The sequence below is a fragment of the Oncorhynchus tshawytscha genome, linkage group LG29 (assembly GCF_018296145.1).
Source record: "Oncorhynchus tshawytscha isolate Ot180627B linkage group LG29, Otsh_v2.0, whole genome shotgun sequence".
NCBI lineage: Eukaryota > Metazoa > Chordata > Actinopteri > Salmoniformes > Salmonidae > Oncorhynchus > Oncorhynchus tshawytscha.
The window spans coordinates 24,938,945-24,956,783 of record NC_056457.1 but is presented as its reverse complement, the minus strand read 5'-3'; the positions used below and the strand labels follow the sequence as shown (position 1 = coordinate 24,956,783).

The following is a 17,839-nucleotide window of genomic DNA, read 5'->3' as shown; positions in this document are numbered from 1 at the left end:
AGTGAAGAAAACGATATGACAACAATAACTCTAATGTAACTGGCCCCTCTAACAGTACATCTGGCCCCAGCTTGCCCCCCCGTTGAAATGGTCTAGAACCGCCACTGTCTCCCTCTACCTACTACCTGCCTGTTTCTGCTGCCACTGGTTTTTCACTCACTCCCCACACACCCAGAAACTTGAATATCATTAATTACCATTTCGTCTTTATGAAAAGCCCTCTGACCAGTGTTTTTTACTTTGTCTATAGTCATTATGGATATTGTCTGAGCCTGCTGGCCATTAATACTGGTATTGCACTTTCTTTATTGAAATGGGAATTAAGGAAGACTGCTTTAATTTTCAATTAAGATACATTAAATCTAACAATGTCTTAATTGTATGCTTTTATAGGGTCTGTATTACAAGTTAAATAAAGATTTGTGCAAACTGGAAGTGTGACTTCTTTCCCCAAGGATTTCCTCAGGCGGAGGTACTTGTCAGTTATGAGTTATTCCATACCAAGGCTAGATGGGGCTGAATGGAAACAACACCACACAACTGCAATGCAACTAATTCATCTCATTGGAACATGACTGTTCAGTCTGAATATTCCATCAATTAAAATATGGATTTCTTGGCTGAATTAAAGTTGAATTAAACCTTCAAAAAGGGACACACACCTACACAATGAACGTTTGATCAAATAAAGTAATTGACAGGAAAAGTAATTTACTGCATCAATTATAGTCACAGCCTCTCCTCTTCATTTGATTAACTAAAGGAAAGTGATGGATATTTGATTTATTAGAATCCCCATTAACCGACAAAAGACAACATACATTAACATGTAGTGTGTGTGCATCTATCAGTTCCACATACATGTCAGTACATGCACACAACAAGGTTACATGGGGGGGCGTGTGCCGTCAGGGGTTGTTTTGTTTTTTGAAAACAACTTTGCTGTTCACTTGCACTATATAAGATGGAAGGGAGTTCCATGCACTCATGTCTCTGTATAATGATGTATGCTTACTTGAATTTGTTCTGGACCTGGGCACTGTGAAAACACCCCTGGTGGCATATCTGGTGGGGTAAATATGTGTAAGTTGACTACGCAAACAATTTGGAATTTCCAACAAATTAATGTTTCTCAAACTATCTTCAACTCTCAGCCAAGAAAGACTGGCATGCATAATATTAATCTTTGCCCTCGGATTACAATGAAGCAAGACGTGCCGCGCTCTGTTCTGGGCCAGCTGCATCTGAACTAGGTCTTTCTTTGCAGCACTTGATCATATAAATGGACAATAATGACAATAAGATTAAACTAGGGCCTGCAGGACTTGCTTTGTGGATTGCGGTTTCAAAAAAGCAGTTATCTTTATTACGGACAGACCTCCCTTTATCTTTACAACCATTGAATATATCTTTTGACCACGACGGTTTACAATCTATGGTAACACCAAGTCATTTAGTCTCCTCAACTTGTTCAACAGCCATACCATTCATTACCAGATTCAGCTGAGGTCTAGAACTTATGGAATGATTTGTAACAAATACAATGCTCTTAGTTTTAGAGATGTTCAGGACCAGTTTATAACTGGCCACCCATTCCAAAACAGACTGCAACTCTTTGTTAAGGGTTTCAGTGACTTCATTAGCTGTGGTTGCTGATACGTACATATATGGTTGAATCATCAGTATACATGGACATCCATGCTTTGTTTTAATGCCATTGGCAGTAAAAATAGTAGAGCAAATTGGGCCAAACAGCGCGACACTCCAGGCAGAAAACAGAATGTTCTATTCTCAACCAAACCCATCTTTTCAAAGAAAACGTCATTTAATTATCCTGTATCTGTATTTCTAATGTATTCCAAACGCAGATGGTAACCAGATGATCCCAATAATTTAGGCAGTAAACGATGCCCCCCCCTGGTATGTTCTATTGTGAATTGTCTGGGACTCATTGTTTTCCTGTTCACTACTCAAATATTTTTGACCTAATGTTAAAGACGAAATTAACTGCTACACAGAACCACAGCGGACCCATAGTAAAGTGAGTCTTTTTTTATCATATTCCTTTTTATAATAACTGTGTCCCTGTGCAACATGCTGAGCTCTGCCCACTGGGGCGTGGCTTAAGGAGCGCTATTTGAAGTAAGCGTTTGTACCGTGTGAGGCTTGCTATATAAAGCAGGCAAACAGGCATCCCGCTACTGTTTCGATTGAACATTAGAATGGGCAAAACTTGTCAGTGCCAGGCGCTCCGGTTCCAGTATCTCAGAAACTGCGGCCTCCTGGGCTTTCCATGCACGACATTGCCTAGGGTTTCCTGAGAATGGTGCGACAAACAAAAAAACATCCAGTCAGCAGCAGTCCCGTGGGTGAAACCACCTCGTTGAGAGGTCAAAGGAGAATGGCAAGACTCTAACAAGCGGGCCACAAACAGGAAAATAACGACGCAGTACAACATTGGTCTGCAGAACGGCATCTTGGAACGCACAACTTGGCGGTCCTTGTCACAGGTGGGCTACTACAGCAGATGACCACACCAGGTTCCACTCCTTTCAACTAAAAACAAGAAGAAGCGGCTCCAATGGGCACAAGATCAATAACACTGAACAATTGAGGAGTGGAAAAACATTGATGGTAGAGTCAGAATTTGGCGTGAGCAGCATGATTCCATGGACCCATCCGGCCTGGTGTCAACAGTACAGGCTGGTTGCAAAGTGTAATGGTGTGTGGAATGTTTTCCTGGCACACGTTAGTTCCCTTGATACCAATTGAGAAACGTTTCCATGCCCTGAAGAACTCAGGCTGTTCTGGAGGCAGAGGTGGGTCCGACCCGATACTAGATGGGTGTACGTAATAAACTGTCACTAAGTGTATATAGTACATAGTGAGAAACAAATGAAGACATATTGTTCATGCAAATACACACACACACAGCGTAAAGTAAGGATGGCGGTTGGGGTGGCTGGACACTAGGGCTTTGGCAGGCAGTTGTTGTGTTGGGTCAGGGTTCATCTTGTCTCACTGAGACTCCAGGGTCTGGTTAAAGTGTCTCTTCCCATCCAGGTACAACATGGACTCTATAGAGACAGACAGACACACATGAGACCAATGTTAGACTGTGTGGAATCAATAGACGTTAACTTGAACCTCTTTGTGTTGTCACAAACGTAAGAGTACCTCCGTAGCTCTGCGGTACTATGTTGGGGACGTCTTTGTCTGTGACGAAGGTGAAGTGGAAGACGTTAGTGGTGTTGTGATGCCGGGTCAGGGGGTCAAGAACCTCTGTATGAACTCTGACCTGGATGTAGTTCCCCTCTGTGTAACACACCTGGAGACACAGAGAAGGACATGTCAGCACTGAAACTGGAGCAGATCAAACAACACACCAATGCATATGCACACACACACACCTGTGATGAGAGCAGTAACAAGGAGCCAATCTCTACAGGCTTCTGAAAGAGGATATCGTCCACGGCAACCAGGTTAGGCCGACACCCCCTGGAGGGAGGGAGGGAGGAATACACACACAATGAGGATGTACAGGTGTATGTGGTGCACCGGGACAAATGTATATCTTCTCTAACAAACACACACAATCTAGCAAGTCAAAATTGGTTCTGTGAATGTTCAGGGAATGTTATTGGATAAATTTACATTTACATTTGAGTCATTTAGTAGACGCTCTTATTCAGAGTGACTTACAGTAGTGAGTGCATACATTTTCATTTGTAATGTTCCCCAGTGTGAATCGAACTTGGCGTTGCAAGTGCCATACTCTACCATCTGAGCCACCCGGGACCAATTATGTATGTTACAACATCACACTATAACTTTATGAGTCTTGTGGGAACGCTCCTTGCTTGTTGTTATGGGAATTTTGAATAACATAACCATCAACATTAATAGGACATTCCTGTAATATTTTCTCATAACCAATTTCATTAAATACAGACATCATTTCTGAGGTGTGTTTATGGTAAATGTTTCATGTTACAACATCGCACTGTAACTGAGAATGGTCTTGGTTTGCTGGGAACAGACTTGCTCACTCACTCACCCGTAGGCACATGCGTTAGCCCAGCCCAACTCGTAAGCTTTCCTCATCAGAAACCCTCCAAAGATCCTGTTAAAGATATTCCTCTCCTGAAAACACACATCTTAGTCAGCACAAATTAGAAAAGTTTCAGGTTGTAAATCTCGCTCCCTCCCTCCCTCCCTCTCTCTAACCTGTGGATGGCAGATCTCCAATCCTTTGACTTTGGCGTCCTCCATCCATACGGAGTTAGGAGGCAGAACTCTGCTACGGAAACTCACTGTCCTACCAAACACACACACACACACACACACACACCATCACTCACAAAAAGGTTTTCCTGGATTATATGTGTCATAATTAATTATTTGTCATAATTAAGATGTAACATTCATATTCGGACAGAAAATCTTTGGAGGGAGTTGAAAGTCTGTGTTGCCCAGCAACAGCCCCAAAACCTCGCTGCTCTAGAGGAGATCTGCATGGAGGAATGGGCCAAAATAGCAGCAACAGTGTGTGAAAACCTTGTGAAGACTTGTGAAGACTTACAGAAAACATTTGACCTCTGTAATTGCCAACAAAGGGTATATAACAAAGTATTGAGATAAACTTTTGTTATTGACCAAATACTTATTTTCCACCATAATTTGCAAATTAATTAATTAAAAATCCTACAATGTGATTTTCTGTTTTTTTTTCTCTCATTTTGTCTGTCATAGTTGAAGTGTACCTATGATGAAAATTACAGGCCTCTCTCATCTTTTTAAGTGGGAGAACTTGCACAATTGGTGGCTGGCTAAATACTTTTTTGCCCGACTGACTGACTGACTGACTGACTGTATGTCTGTATGTATGCATGTATGTATGTATGCATGTATGTATGCATGTATGTATATAATATAATATATATATATATACACACATACATACATACATACATACATACATTTCATTTTTTGTGACACTCTTGAAAACAAGATGGTGCATCGAGAGAAATAATTGTGTTCGTTCAAGGGGTGCACCTCTCTCAAGTGTCTTGTTTCATATCGTCTCAAAATTATGAAGTCAATTAAGATCGACACCTTCAGTGAACTTCTCTCATTTTACAGGGAACATCAATGTGACAACAATTTGATATGACAGGATATGACTCCCAATAAGTCCTTTATGGTGATATTTGTTCTAAAAATGATAATTGTGATTGAAAAATACTTTATGGAAGTAAAGTTGCTAATTGTTCACGTCATCATTTTACTGACGCGTGTGTGTGTGTGCATTTGTGTCATACTTGGTGTCCAGGGTGTTGAGGAACAGGCTGTGTACGATCTTCCTCTCCTCAGCAGTAGGGGCCACCTTCAGTAGAGACGCTGTACTCAGCTCTATACGACGCGTCTTATTGACTGGCAGGACACACACACAGTCAATAATAGAAACAAACACAGTAATATATATATATATATAAACACATGTAATGTGTCTTACTCTCTCCCTGCTGAAACAGTTCCTCCTCTTCAGGCCCCTCTGGTTTCAGAGGATTAACAAACGCTGCCCTGACAGACAAACAGAGAGAGCCAGACAGATAGATAAACAGAGAGACAGACAGAGTAATAGAGACAGTTAATAATGGTTGGATACTATAGATGGATGGATGGCTGGAATGACGGATGGATGGTTGGGGTGACGGATGGATAGTTGTTGTATACCTCTTGTTCTCAGGGTCTCTGGCCACCATAACAAACGTAGCATCCAGAACTGGAGTGTAGGCCCCATCATGGTACTATACATACACAGAGACATAACATCACCATTGTGGACATTAGTGTGTGTGTGTGTGTGTGTGTGTGTGTGTGTGTGTGTGTGTGTGTACCTGTACCTGAGACATGTGCATCTTGGCTTCGATGGAGGTCTTCCCCACCCAGGTCACGTGACCAGTGAACTTGATGTCACAGTCAGGGTGTATGACTTGTTTCCTCATGTCTGTGACATCACATACAGGGAAAATAAACCACACCTACCAGAATGCAACAGCAACAAACTATTCAATGATACTGGGAAAAGTGTCCCAGGATTAGACTTGAGAAACCCTGGTCTACGCAGTACATCCTGGTGTTGTATCAGCATTGTTGTGTCATACCTATCTTGTCCACCAGGGCAGTGACGATGGACAGAGGAGATCTCTGAAGTGCCTTGTTATGGGTGTGAGAGTAACAGATCAACACTGAGGAGAGAGAGAAATAATACTGTAATAACATGTACCAGTGTGCATTGTGGTTGAGGTGATGATGTCATACCTGCTAGACTGTCCAGATCCTCCAGGATACGGCCAAACCTGGAATAGAGAAACCAGACTGAGAGGGGGGAAAGGGTGTGTGTGTGTGAGCATGTGTTTGTGAGCATGTGTTACCTGACACCTTTGTGGTAGTTAAGGTATTTCTCTCTAAGGGTAGGGTCTGTGCCCAGGGGAAGGTGGACCTCTATGTAGCTGTCCTTCATCCTGCGGACAGGAAGCTCATCTTGAGAACCAGCCAGCTGATTGGACAACGACAAACGGTCAGCTAACGCCTGCTGGTGGTCCCTACAGGATGGGAGGAGAGATAGGGAAAGAGATTCATCAGGAATGAGTTGTGAGTTTAACAAAGTCATGAACATATCTAACAGTCAACACAGGTCTTCCTTGTCGTGGTATCAGTATCTCAATACAAAATAGGTATACTGGTTCTGTTATTGTACCTCCAGTTAGTGGACGCTCCCACAATCTCCCTCAGCCGGTTGCGCACTGAAAAACAATCCACACAGTTGTTCAGCTCTCAGTGTTTGTGTGTACTGACACTGATCTCAGAACAGAATATTCTGGTTAAATGACGAGCACAGGAATGAATTATTTTGCAGACAGGGCGTATTTGATGAGAAGGCTTGGTTGAGTGCGCTGTGGTGGAAGAGTTTAGAGCAGCGCTACGGTATTTAATATTGCTCAATTTATTTTTAAAGCCTGGGGGAAAAGGAGAAATGTGTTTATATAATGTGACAAAATGGTAAATTGCGAAATTTAATTTTGTGTTTTTTTGCACATATTACTTCAAGAAATAATACTTTCTTAGCCAATGTGGGCTGGGCACCAATAGGTGTATGACACTAAAATAAAATGAATCCTAATCAATCAAAATACAACGGGAAACATATGATCTCAGACAGAATGACAGCAGCAAGCTCCAGAGAGTAGAGAGGTCTGGATGGGATACTTTACATCAGTTCTACTGTTGTTCCAGCTGGCACATGGAACCACAGTGGCTCTGTACTGCAGCCTGAGGGTATGTGTGCAATGGGGAGAAATCAGTACTGACAAGTTAATACAGTGTAATTTGAGATTTGCCCATTAGTTTGTGGCCCACCTGACTGGAGTCGCTGTGTTGTCATAATGTTGAGACGATATGTACCAATATGAAATAAGACGCTTGAGAGAGGGATAGCCTTAAAATCACCAAGACAGAAGCCACCTCAAAACATGGGTCCATCTCTGAGGAACATACAGTAGTGTAGATACAGTACATAATGCAAGTTTGTATAGAGAACATTAAAGGTCTGTCTACTAAAATATACTACAGGAGGGTTGCAGCATCTGTAAGAAGAGCTAGCCACTGCCACAGGCCAGGGATGCATTCACAGTTCAGTCTGTAGAAAATGGAAGAGGGTAACAAGCCCGTACAACCAGGCCAGCTCAACACAGAACACAGAAGGCTGCTGGATTTAACAACAGAAAGTGACAGGGTGCTGGATATCACAAGAGAGATTGACGGTGTGTGAGAGTTTGTGCGCAAGACAGTGTGCTTGAGAGACAGTTAGCTAAGCTACATGCAGGCAGATTTATGTTGAATTAAAACAGAATTAAGAAAGTGCTTATACAGTTAGGATTCAGGTTTGTTTACCAACACACCATTTGACACTAGCAAGTGAGCATTCCCTGTGGAGACAAGACAAGTCATGGGTCAGAGGTAACAAAAGGAGACTGGATTGAGACTCAATGTCTTGCCATCATACCTCACAAGTAGTTCACGTTAGGTTCATAACACTGAGTGAGGCAGCTAATCAATCAACCAACCAATATATCAAACACATAATCAGTCAGTCAGTAAGGTGGGTATGGCCTTACCCTCAGACATGTCCGGGGCCTTCCCCTGCAGAGACACAGGGCCCAGGGAGAACGCCCTCGTTGTCAGAGATGCCACCGATCTTAGAAAACGGAACCTGTGGAATGGAAGTAACACTGAAATGTCAACACAACAAGCCCACAACATTCTAACTCAGTTCCAATTGCAACACCCCTGTCCCGTAAACCCATTAATAGACGTGTATGGGAATCCCAGATGTCTGTCAAGTCCCTGGCACATAGCCCACTGGTCAGTCAGAGGGTGCATCTCAATACTCTGGGTGTTGCCGTCAACAAACATAATTTTACAGTTTTACAGTAACGTTAGGTTACAGTCGTAGCTAGTAACTAGACAGACTTAACAGTCTATAGCAGCCTAGTGGTTAGATCGTTAGGCCAGTAACTTAACCGAGCTGACAAGGTAAAAATCTGTCAGTCTGAGCAAGGACGTTAACCCACTGTTCCCCGGGCGCCGAAGACATGGATGTCAATTAAGGCAGCCTCTGTGATTCAGAGGGGTTGGGTTAAATGCGGAAGAAACATTTCAGTTAAACTTTCAGTTGGACAGTTGACTAGGTATCCCACTTTCCCTTTACATAGCTAAGTATTTAGCCAGGGGGGTGGAACGAAGCCTCTAATATATTTATGACAGTAAAAACACGTCTTTTGTTAAACACGTGAGCTGGCTCACCCAGAACTAGGATGAAAAAGCGCCTCAGCAATGTATCTAACAATATATTTAGGTTTGGACTTGATTGAAATAGAACCAGCAGGTAGCTAACGTTAGCTACGTAGCCAGGCTAACTAGCTAAATGTTCTGTCAAATCGTCTGTTTGACTCTTATTAACCTAAAAGAAAATGGCACATTTTTAAACACGGAAAGCAGAACCCAAAGATGTGATTGACATACTGCGAGTGGTAAAGGTAGGCCGCAAACTAAAATCACTGCTTGCTTAGCTAGAAACCAACGTCGGCCAATAGCCTTAGCTAGCTAACGTTACTACACAAAATACCATAGTTAGCTTTTCTGTCAAATCGACTGGTTTAACTCTTCTCCACCCCATACCTCGGCAACAACATGTCCGTGTGTATCGTTTATTTGCTTGACGCTTGAGAAGTTAGCTAGCTAAATACCAAAATACAACTCTGAAAAGAGAGGACAGATGAAGCAAATTTTGAAAAAAGTGGCAGCACTGAAAAGTGTACTTCCTTGGACATTTGGCCTGCCGGTGCATACCGTAATGTTATAAATAAGTGCGCAATTATTTGGGGAATATAATGCACGGTTTATAAGCAATCTCAAATTCGTGTATTGTGATAGGGTACCACTGTTGAATTTAAAGCTCATGAGGCATTTCTAGGTTATATAACATTCACATATTAGCCATCATTGAGACTCACTTAGATAATTCCATTCATTATAGAACAGTAGCAATAAAATGATATAACATCTATATTGAATCTTTATTCAACTAGGCAAGTCAGATAAAAACAAATTCTTATTCATAATGACGCCTACACCGGCCAAACCCGGACGCTGGGCCAATTGTGCACCGCCATATAGGACCCCCAATCACGGCCCGTTGTGATACAGCCTGGATTTGAACCAGGGTGTCTGTAGTTACGCTTCTAGCACTGAGACGGCTGCTCCACTCGGGAGCATATAGAAGAGACAGGAATGCTTATGGGGAAAGTGTTGCTATATTTATTCAGAACCATATCCCAGTAATGCTTAGAGATAGATCTCATGTCAAGTGTTATTGAAGTACGGTGGCTGAAGGTTCACCTGCTTCATCTAAAGCCTATAATTTTGGGGCGTTGCTATAGGCTAGCAGTCAGTATCTGCAGTACCAGTCAAAAGTTTTGACACACGTACTCATTCAAGGGTTTTTCTTTATTTTTACTATTTTATACATTGTAGAATAATAGTGAAGACATCCAAACTATGAAATAACACATATGGAATCATGTAGTAACCAAAAGTAGCCACCCTTTGCCTTGATGACAGCTTTGCACACTTTTGGAATTCTCTAAACCAGCTCCATGAGGTAGTCACCTGGAATGCATTTCAATTAACAGGTGTGCCTTGCTAAAAGTTAATTTGTGGAACTTCTTAATGCGTTTGAGCCGATCAGTTGTTTTGTGACAAGGTAGGGGTGGTATACACAAGATATTTGGTAAAAGACCAAGTCCATATGAGGGCAAGAACAGCTCAAACAAGCAAAGAGAAGCAACAGTCCATCACTACGTTAAGACATGAAGGTCAGTCAATCCGGAATATTTCAAGAACTTTTAACGTTTTTCTTTGAGTACGCGTGTCCAAACTTTTGACTGGTACTGTATGTTTCCAAGATGTATTTTTAGAAACAATACAAAACATACAAATGACTACATCATACAAACATCACTACACCCCTCCTGCCCACTAGCCCCACCCCTATCTCTAGCACATGGTCTCAAACTGCATTTAAAAAAAATCTTTGTTGATATTATGGCAAGAACAGCTCAAATAAGCAAAGAAAAACAACACTCCATCATTACTTTAAGACATGAAGGTCAGTCAATCCAGAAAATTTCAAGAGCTCTGAAAGTTTCTTCAAGTGCAGTCACAAAAAACATCAAGTGCTATGATGAAACTGGCTCTCATGAGGACCACCACAGGAAAGGAAGCCCCAGAGTTACCTCTGCTGCAGAGGATCAGTTCATTAGACTTACCAGCGACAGAAATTGCAGCCCAAATAAATGCTTCACAGAGTTGAAGCAATAGATACAGCTCAACATCAGCTGTTCAGAAGAGACTGCGTGAATCAGGCCTTCATGGTCAAATTGCTGCAAAGAAACCACTACTAAAGGACACCAATAAGAAGAAGAGACTTGCTTGGGCCAAGAAACATGAGCAATGGACATTAGACTGGTGGAAATCTGTCTTTCTTGGGGACCTGAATGTTGACTGGTTTTCATCAAGCTGTCTGCTCAAGAGGAAGCTTCTCAATGTAACCAGTGCCTGTAATCTGGTTCAGGTTATTAAGCCTGAATGCCAAGCGTCAAATCTGGAGGAAACCTGGCGCCATCCCTACGGTGAAGCATGGTGGTGGCAGCATCATGCTGTGGGGATATTTTTCTGAGGCAGGGACTAGGAAACTAGTCAGGATCGAGGGAAAGATGAACGGAGCAAAGTACAGAGAGATCCTTGATGAAAACCTGCTCCAGAGTGCTCAGGACGATCAGACTGGGGCGAAGGTTCACCTTCCAACAGGACAACAACCTTAAGTGTAACAGGGTTGGTTATGTTTCCACTTGCCTCTAAAGAAATGTGTATTTAATGTTCAAGCATTCTTATTGGTTAGTTCAACTCTGATGACAATAAGGTGTTTTGTGATTGGCCCCGCTTGCAGATAGCGGGAGATCGCGAACGTCAGGTCTTCCCAGTATGAAAATGTGATGCAAGGGGTAGGTCACGTTCTGAATACTGTTTTCTATTTTCTATTTTACAATGTGTACAGGTTTGCTGTACGTTACTGATTTATACATGTGTGGGTATATGGTACCTGTTAGGGATTGAGGGGATTTCTGGGATGTGCTTTGGCATATGATTGCTGTAAATAAGTGTGTTACCTAGCATACACCTATGTAAGGGTCACATAAGCCACTACTAACACAGTTGTCTTCATGCTACAGATTTTGCCATCAATACCGTTAAGCCCTGCACAACTAACATGCTGTTTCCCATTTATCAACAGGTATTTACACATGTTATATTTTGTATTATATTTTTGTATTTTGTTCACCCAGTATGAAAATGTGATGCAAGGGATTTTGCCATCGACGGCCATCAATACCGTTAAGCCCTGCACAACTAACGTGCTGTTTCCCATTTAACAACAGAAATAAATGATGCTCAACTGGGACCACTGGCCGAAGTGATTTATGTTGAGAAAACACAATGCATGGAGAGTACATATACATCTGTTACATAAGCACACAGCCAAGACAATGAAGGAGTGGCTTCGGGACAAGTTTCTGAATGTCCTTGAGTGGCCCAGCCAGAGCCCAAACTTGAACCCATTCTAACATCTCTGGAGAGACCTGAAAATAGTTGTGCAGCGAAGCTCCCCATCCAACCTGGCAGAGCTTGAGAGGATCTGCAGAGAAGAATGGGAGAAACTCCCCATAGACAGGTGTGCCAAGCTTGTAGCATCATACCCAAGAAGACTCAAGGCTGTACTCGCTGCCAAAGATGCTTCAACAAAGCACTGAGAAAAGGGTCTGAATACTTATGTAAATGGTATTTACTTTTTAAAAATGTTTTAAAATAAATTTGCTAACATTTCTAAAAACCTGTTTTTGTGTTGTCATTATGGGGTATTGTGTGTAGATTGATGGGGGGAACAATTTAATCAATTTTATAATAAGGCTGTAACATACATTTTTGGGGGAAAAAGTCAAGGGTCTGAATACTTTCTGAATGCACTGTACATAAATACATGTAAAAAGGAGTAATATTGGCCATTAGCAGGATAAATAGATTAATGGTAATGGCAATCAATCATCAATAATTTAGAGAGTTACATCAGACATATATTGTCTCCATCACATAGATCATTTGTAATTACCATCTAAATCTCCTCATTATGCCTGGGTCACGAGGCCTTTGTCATAAATAGTAGTTATCCACATTCAATGAGCTATTCCGGGCTGGGCTCATTATCATTCTATGATTCCTCACTTGCTACCAGAGGTGTAACATAGTTAATTACAACTACTCTAGTTACAGTAATGTATTTACTTTTCTGAGTACTTATATTACTTATATTTTTCAGTAACTTTTCTTCTACTTGAGTAGGATATTTCAGTACTCTCCAACTCTGGTAAGTGAGTGAGTGAGTCAGTAAGTGAATAGTTAATAGTATATTTAATTTTTAAATGAGCTACTATTAATTTTTACTTTAGTCGTTTTTTTAACCAGTAATTGTACTTCTACTTGAGTCAAACGTAATTAAAGTAACATTACTTCTACTTGAGTATATTTTCGTACTCTTTCCACCCCCTTATTTACAAACACTTGAGAGTAAAGTCTGAACTGCATTGGCTACAATCCAGTAACAACATCCGGTCCTTCATTTCACATGTACATTTCACATTTTATGTCATGTAGCACACGCTCTTATCCAACAAAGGGAAACAATGTGCAGGCCGTGACTACATTTCACTGTAGTCAAGGCCTTTGCGAAATGTAACAAATTTATTTATAATATTACAGTAATTATATTATAGTAATTACATTTAAAAACGTGCTCAAATACAGAGTAGGCTAGATACAGTTAGTAAACTATAATTTGTTGTCAATATCTCGTGACCGGAGAAAGCATCCAATGAAAACAACAGCGAAACTCGTGACGTCTCCTAGATCCCTCGTTCCAATTGGCCAAAAATGACCGAGTTCCGGTTAACCGCCCCAACCCCCACGAGCCCCTATAAAACCCTTGTGAGAGACAAAGAACGATCTAGTCCAGCTGATCCGACCCAGACAGGTCCCTGCTGCATGAAAACTCTCCCGACATAGGCGTCAGGATCCCAGACTGACTGCGGAGGTTTAAACTCCTGGGACGCGAATGAAGAAACTTCTCCTGCTTCACTTCACATACAGAGGTTTAGTGAGAAAAGGGAAAAAGAGTAAAAGAAGAAAATGGATCGTTTTAAATTGCGAAAAGCTGAACCCAAAGATGTGCCTGACATACTGCGACTCATAAAGGTAGGCCTAACCCCCCCAAAAAAAACATTGACAAGGAGTTGACCCGTGGGTGTGTTGTACTGTGTTGTACCGTACTGTGTTGTTATTTTGTAGCCCTGGCTAGGCTAAGCCCAGTCGAAACCCTTTTGTTTGACTGCATTGGGAGACTCCGAAAATGTGTGTGTCTGTCTTGAAGGTGACATAAATACCGGCAATTTCTGCTGCATATCAATAGGTATCACAGTTCGCGCTGTAGTTTTGTACCTTTGCCTTTATTACATTGGCAACGAGCCAGTTTCTCTGTTTGATGTGGTTATAATGTTAAATGCTGTTCTCTTCGTTGCCGGTCAGTTATCTCAGACTTTTAAACTCTCCTTATTGCCCCGCTCTTTGGTTTTGATTTTGAAATGTTTCTTCTGTTCAGGAACTGGCTAAATATGAAGACATGGAAGATCAAGTGATACTGACTGAGAAAGGTGAGCGTGAATTATAGCTAATCATTTCTGTCTCGAGCACGGTGTGACTGCAGAGTTTATAAGGCGTTTTTTGTTTTACGTTTGTGTTAACAGATCTGCTCGAGGACGGATTCGGTGACCATCCATTTTACCACTGCATCGTGGCGGAAGTACCCAGTGAGAAGCAGAGCAACAACGGTGAGATTCTATATCTCCAATAATCCCCTGGAGCACACCTGTATGTCTGAGGATTGGCTGGATATGCTGAGTGTGACATACAAGTATTATAGCAAACTATCAGATGGGTGTGACTGACATGGTGCCTCTCATATGCATATGTTTCTGCGCCATGAGAATCCCTAGTATGTACCTTCCCCTATGCCATACATACATCAAACCTGTTAACCCAGTTTGTACAGGACATACAGTAATGTTCTGTCCTTGCTCTATACAGACACACCCATTTCCTTACAATAGTTATGATGTGATACGTAATTATATGACAGTTGTCGCCTTTGAAACATTGTTGCTGTACGCTCACACATTTCTCTCAGCGAAGGCTGGTTTGTGTGTCTAGGCTTACTTCCTGTTATGGTGTGGATGTCACGCCGATGTAGGCCAGACACACACCCGCTAACCAACTTCCGTTGGAAGCTTCTCTGAGCCAGAGCAGCCTGTCTCCACTCGTCAGTTCTCACAACACAACCAACATCTCCTCTTTACAGTCCCCTGGCAACCAGACTGAGTTAACTGCTGAAAGTACAAGTTAATCTTAACCATGGATATATGCGCAACTCTGCCCCTCCAAGTCCTAAACACCCTTAAACATTTAGGGAAATGCTCAACTGACCATAGATTAGCTACCTGGGTAACTCCGGTACGAGCTCTGTTACATTACATCGGGCTTGTTTTTATGTGTGGGTTTACTTCTGTGTCCAGCTCCTGTGGTGATTGGGTTTGCCATGTACTACTTCACCTATGACCCCTGGATCGGCAAGCTGCTTTACCTGGAAGACTTCTTTGTCATGGAAGAGTACAGGGGTAAGCAAAGTAACTATTTTCCTCTCCTACTCTGTCGCTCTCTTTCCTCTCTGACCTGACCAGTAACCATAATCTCCTGTCATCCATCCACCAGGGTTTGGCATCGGCTCAGAGATCCTCAAGCTCCTCAGTCATGTGAGTAACTTGAGTTATGACCCTGTACAAACATGGTAACAACTAGATGGGAGCTGTCAAGTCAGTTACACAGCTCTGGCCAGAAATCCTGTTGTATAATTAGGTCAATGACTCAAAAAGAATCCCATATTGAAGCCATTCCAGTGAGTTATTCTTTGTAAAGACTGATTCTGTTCTTCTGTGCATTTTTGGTTATTGCTGTTGAAATGATTAATGAGTGTTGGTGAAAAGAGCTGTAGGTATAAGATGGTGTTTGCAGGAAATGCTGATTTAGATGTGGGGGGGGCTCGCTGTCAGATGCATGTGTGCTAACACCTGCCTTCCCCTCTCCCCCCTCAGACAGCAGTCAAGACTCGCTGCAGCAGCATGCACTTCATTGTCGCCGAGGGCAACCAGGCGTCGATAGAATTCTACAAGCGTCGTGGCGCAGCTGACCTCTCTCTGGAGGAGGGATGGAGACTCTTCAAGATCGACAAGAGCTCCCTCCTCAAGATGTCCTCCGGCCCCGAAGAGTGAGCTGGCCCCAAGACACATAGAAAGATGGGAGTGAGAGACTTAGGCTAATTAAATTGACCCGTCTCTCACTTCAGCAGTTGGGTGGGGGGGTGTGACTACTGACAGATTACTATTAAAAGGGGCATTAAACATTACTAATCATATGTGTACTAACTTAATTTAGGGTTCCGTTTAAATTTTATCTGAAGCCATCGTAGTAGTATGTATTTTTTCTGCTAATCAACACCTTAGGATTCCTAGCGTTCTCTATTTTGAATGTTTGTTGGTGTAATTAAAAGTTTCAGAGCACATTTGTGTGGTGACTGATTTCTCTAGAGCTAAGAGGGGAAATTAAATCCCTGGCCCCCAATGCAGGTGAGGTTGGGGATCATGATGGTAGGGGAGGGCTTTACCCAACATGCATCACTTCATATGCCCTACCTCCCTTCATCCTCGTGGGAGTCAATTCAGAATGTCATCAAGACACTTGTATGCAGCCTTGTCTTTCTCTTCCTGTCATACCTTCTCTGTGAAAGGGGGATGTATGGTCTGTTAGTCTATGATGAGGAACACTTAGTTACTGCGCTGACCTTGGAAAGACACTAAACTGTCAATGCTCACACACATCCTAGTCAGATCTAGCAGAAACCAGGGGTGTAGAAATGTATATCAGTGGGATGTCTATTGTTCAGGCATTGCTGCAGTGACTGTTCAAACAGAAGCCAACCCTGTAGTGGCCCAGTGGTGTTTGTAATATTCTCTAAACACGGTCTCCAACCCCTTGCCCAGGCAGAGATGGATCCTCTTTACTGTAACCCTGTCAAGCATCTAGACACTTGTACTCCACTCTAAACCTTCCTAAGAACTGACATAGCTCCTGGAAATGTTTCTTTGGCGTTACTCCATTTAAATACAACAAAGGATATCAATGGGGCAGGACCAAGTGTGTGTGTGACTTAGTTTTCCCACATTTTGTTACATTACAGCCTTACTCAAGTTGTGTAATATTCAATTTTCTTCAGTCTACACACTACCCCATAATGACAAAGTGAAAACGGGTCTTCAGAAAATGTGTCAAACAAAATTTTAACAAACCTTACTTGCATTAGTGTTCAGATCTTTTACTATGACTCAAAATTGAGCTGAGGTGCATCCTTTTTCCATTGATCATCGAAGTTTCTACAACTGGGATTGGAGTCCACCTGTGGTAAATTCAATTGATTGGACATGATTTCGAGAAGCATAGTTGTCAGTGTAAAAACCAAGCCATGAGGATGAAGGAATTGTCTGTATAGCGCCGAGACAAGGGAAGGATATCAAAACGTTTCTGCAGCGTTGAAGGACCCCAAGAACACAGTGGCCTCCATTCTTTTAAATGCAAGTTTGGAACCACCAAGACTGTTCCTAGAGCTGGCCGCCTGGCCAAACGAGACAATCGGGAGAATGGCCTTCGTCAGGGAGGTGAGAAAGAACCTGATGGTCACTCTGACAGAGTTCCTTTGTGGAGATGGTTCTTCTGGAAGGTTCTCTCATCTCTGCAGTACTCCAATCAGGCCTTTTTGGAAGAGTGGCCAGACAGAAGCCACCCCAGCCTGCTTGGAGTTTGCCAAAAGGCACCTAAAGGACTCTGACCATGAGAAACAAGATTCTCTTTGGCCTGAATGCCAAGCTTCAATTCTTGCGGAAACCTGGAACCATACCTAAGTGGAAGCACGGTGGTGGATTGAGGGAAAGTCAGGATTCAGGATTGAGGGAAAGATGAACAGATCAAAGTACAGAGAGATCCTTGAAAACCTGCTCAATAT

At 42.3% G+C, this 17,839-nt stretch overlaps 2 protein-coding genes across 3 annotated transcripts; one reads left to right on the top strand and one right to left on the bottom strand.

Annotated features, from left to right (window-relative positions):
* Positions 1-710: 710 nt before the first annotated feature.
* LOC112247541 (acyl-coenzyme A thioesterase 9, mitochondrial-like) lies at positions 711-9,423 on the bottom strand. 2 transcript variants are annotated; one of them, XM_024416345.2, is made up of 16 exons: positions 9,244-9,422; positions 8,181-8,275; positions 7,965-7,991; positions 6,764-6,809; positions 6,438-6,608; positions 6,325-6,362; positions 6,168-6,251; positions 5,907-6,010; positions 5,737-5,810; positions 5,516-5,583; positions 5,322-5,433; positions 4,228-4,318; positions 4,058-4,143; positions 3,411-3,498; positions 3,178-3,328; positions 711-3,077 (listed from the first exon to the last, which is right to left on the bottom strand). In XM_024416345.2, exons 1-16 carry the CDS (start codon positions 9,255-9,257, stop codon positions 3,019-3,021), a joined length of 1,308 nt encoding a protein of 435 aa, XP_024272113.1. In that variant the 5' UTR covers positions 9,258-9,422; the 3' UTR covers positions 711-3,018. The 2 variants fall into 2 exon arrangements, with proteins under 2 accessions (XP_024272113.1, XP_024272114.1); XM_024416346.2 differs by lacking the exon at positions 7,965-7,991 and having other exon boundaries at positions 9,244-9,423.
* A 4,246-nt stretch (positions 9,424-13,669) lies between these two features.
* LOC112247554 (diamine acetyltransferase 1-like) lies at positions 13,670-16,343 on the top strand. Its single transcript, XM_024416364.2, has 6 exons — positions 13,670-13,929; positions 14,333-14,384; positions 14,478-14,561; positions 15,303-15,404; positions 15,499-15,539; positions 15,879-16,343. Exons 1-6 carry the CDS (start codon positions 13,864-13,866, stop codon positions 16,053-16,055), a joined length of 522 nt encoding a protein of 173 aa, XP_024272132.2. The 5' UTR covers positions 13,670-13,863; the 3' UTR covers positions 16,056-16,343.
* The last annotated feature ends 1,496 nt before the right edge of the window (positions 16,344-17,839 follow it).

What these genes read in the sequence shown, in the direction of transcription:
- LOC112247541 (XM_024416345.2), bottom strand. An exon ending in GGCCCCGGACATGTCTGAGG is followed by an intron (nt 7,992 to 8,180) that starts GTAAGGCCATAC and finishes TTGTCTCCACAG; the next exon opens with GGAATGCTCACTTGCTAGTG. An exon ending in GGATCTGGACAGTCTAGCAG is followed by an intron (nt 6,252 to 6,324) that starts GTATGACATCAT and finishes CTCTCTCCTCAG; the next exon opens with TGTTGATCTGTTACTCTCAC.
- LOC112247554 (XM_024416364.2), top strand. Translation starts at nt 13,864, where the DNA reads ATGGATCGTTTTAAATTGCGAAAAGCTGAACCCAAAGATGTGCCTGAC. An exon ending in ACATACTGCGACTCATAAAG is followed by an intron (nt 13,930 to 14,332) that starts GTAGGCCTAACC and finishes TCTTCTGTTCAG; the next exon opens with GAACTGGCTAAATATGAAGA. An exon ending in AGTGATACTGACTGAGAAAG is followed by an intron (nt 14,385 to 14,477) that starts GTGAGCGTGAAT and finishes TTGTGTTAACAG; the next exon opens with ATCTGCTCGAGGACGGATTC.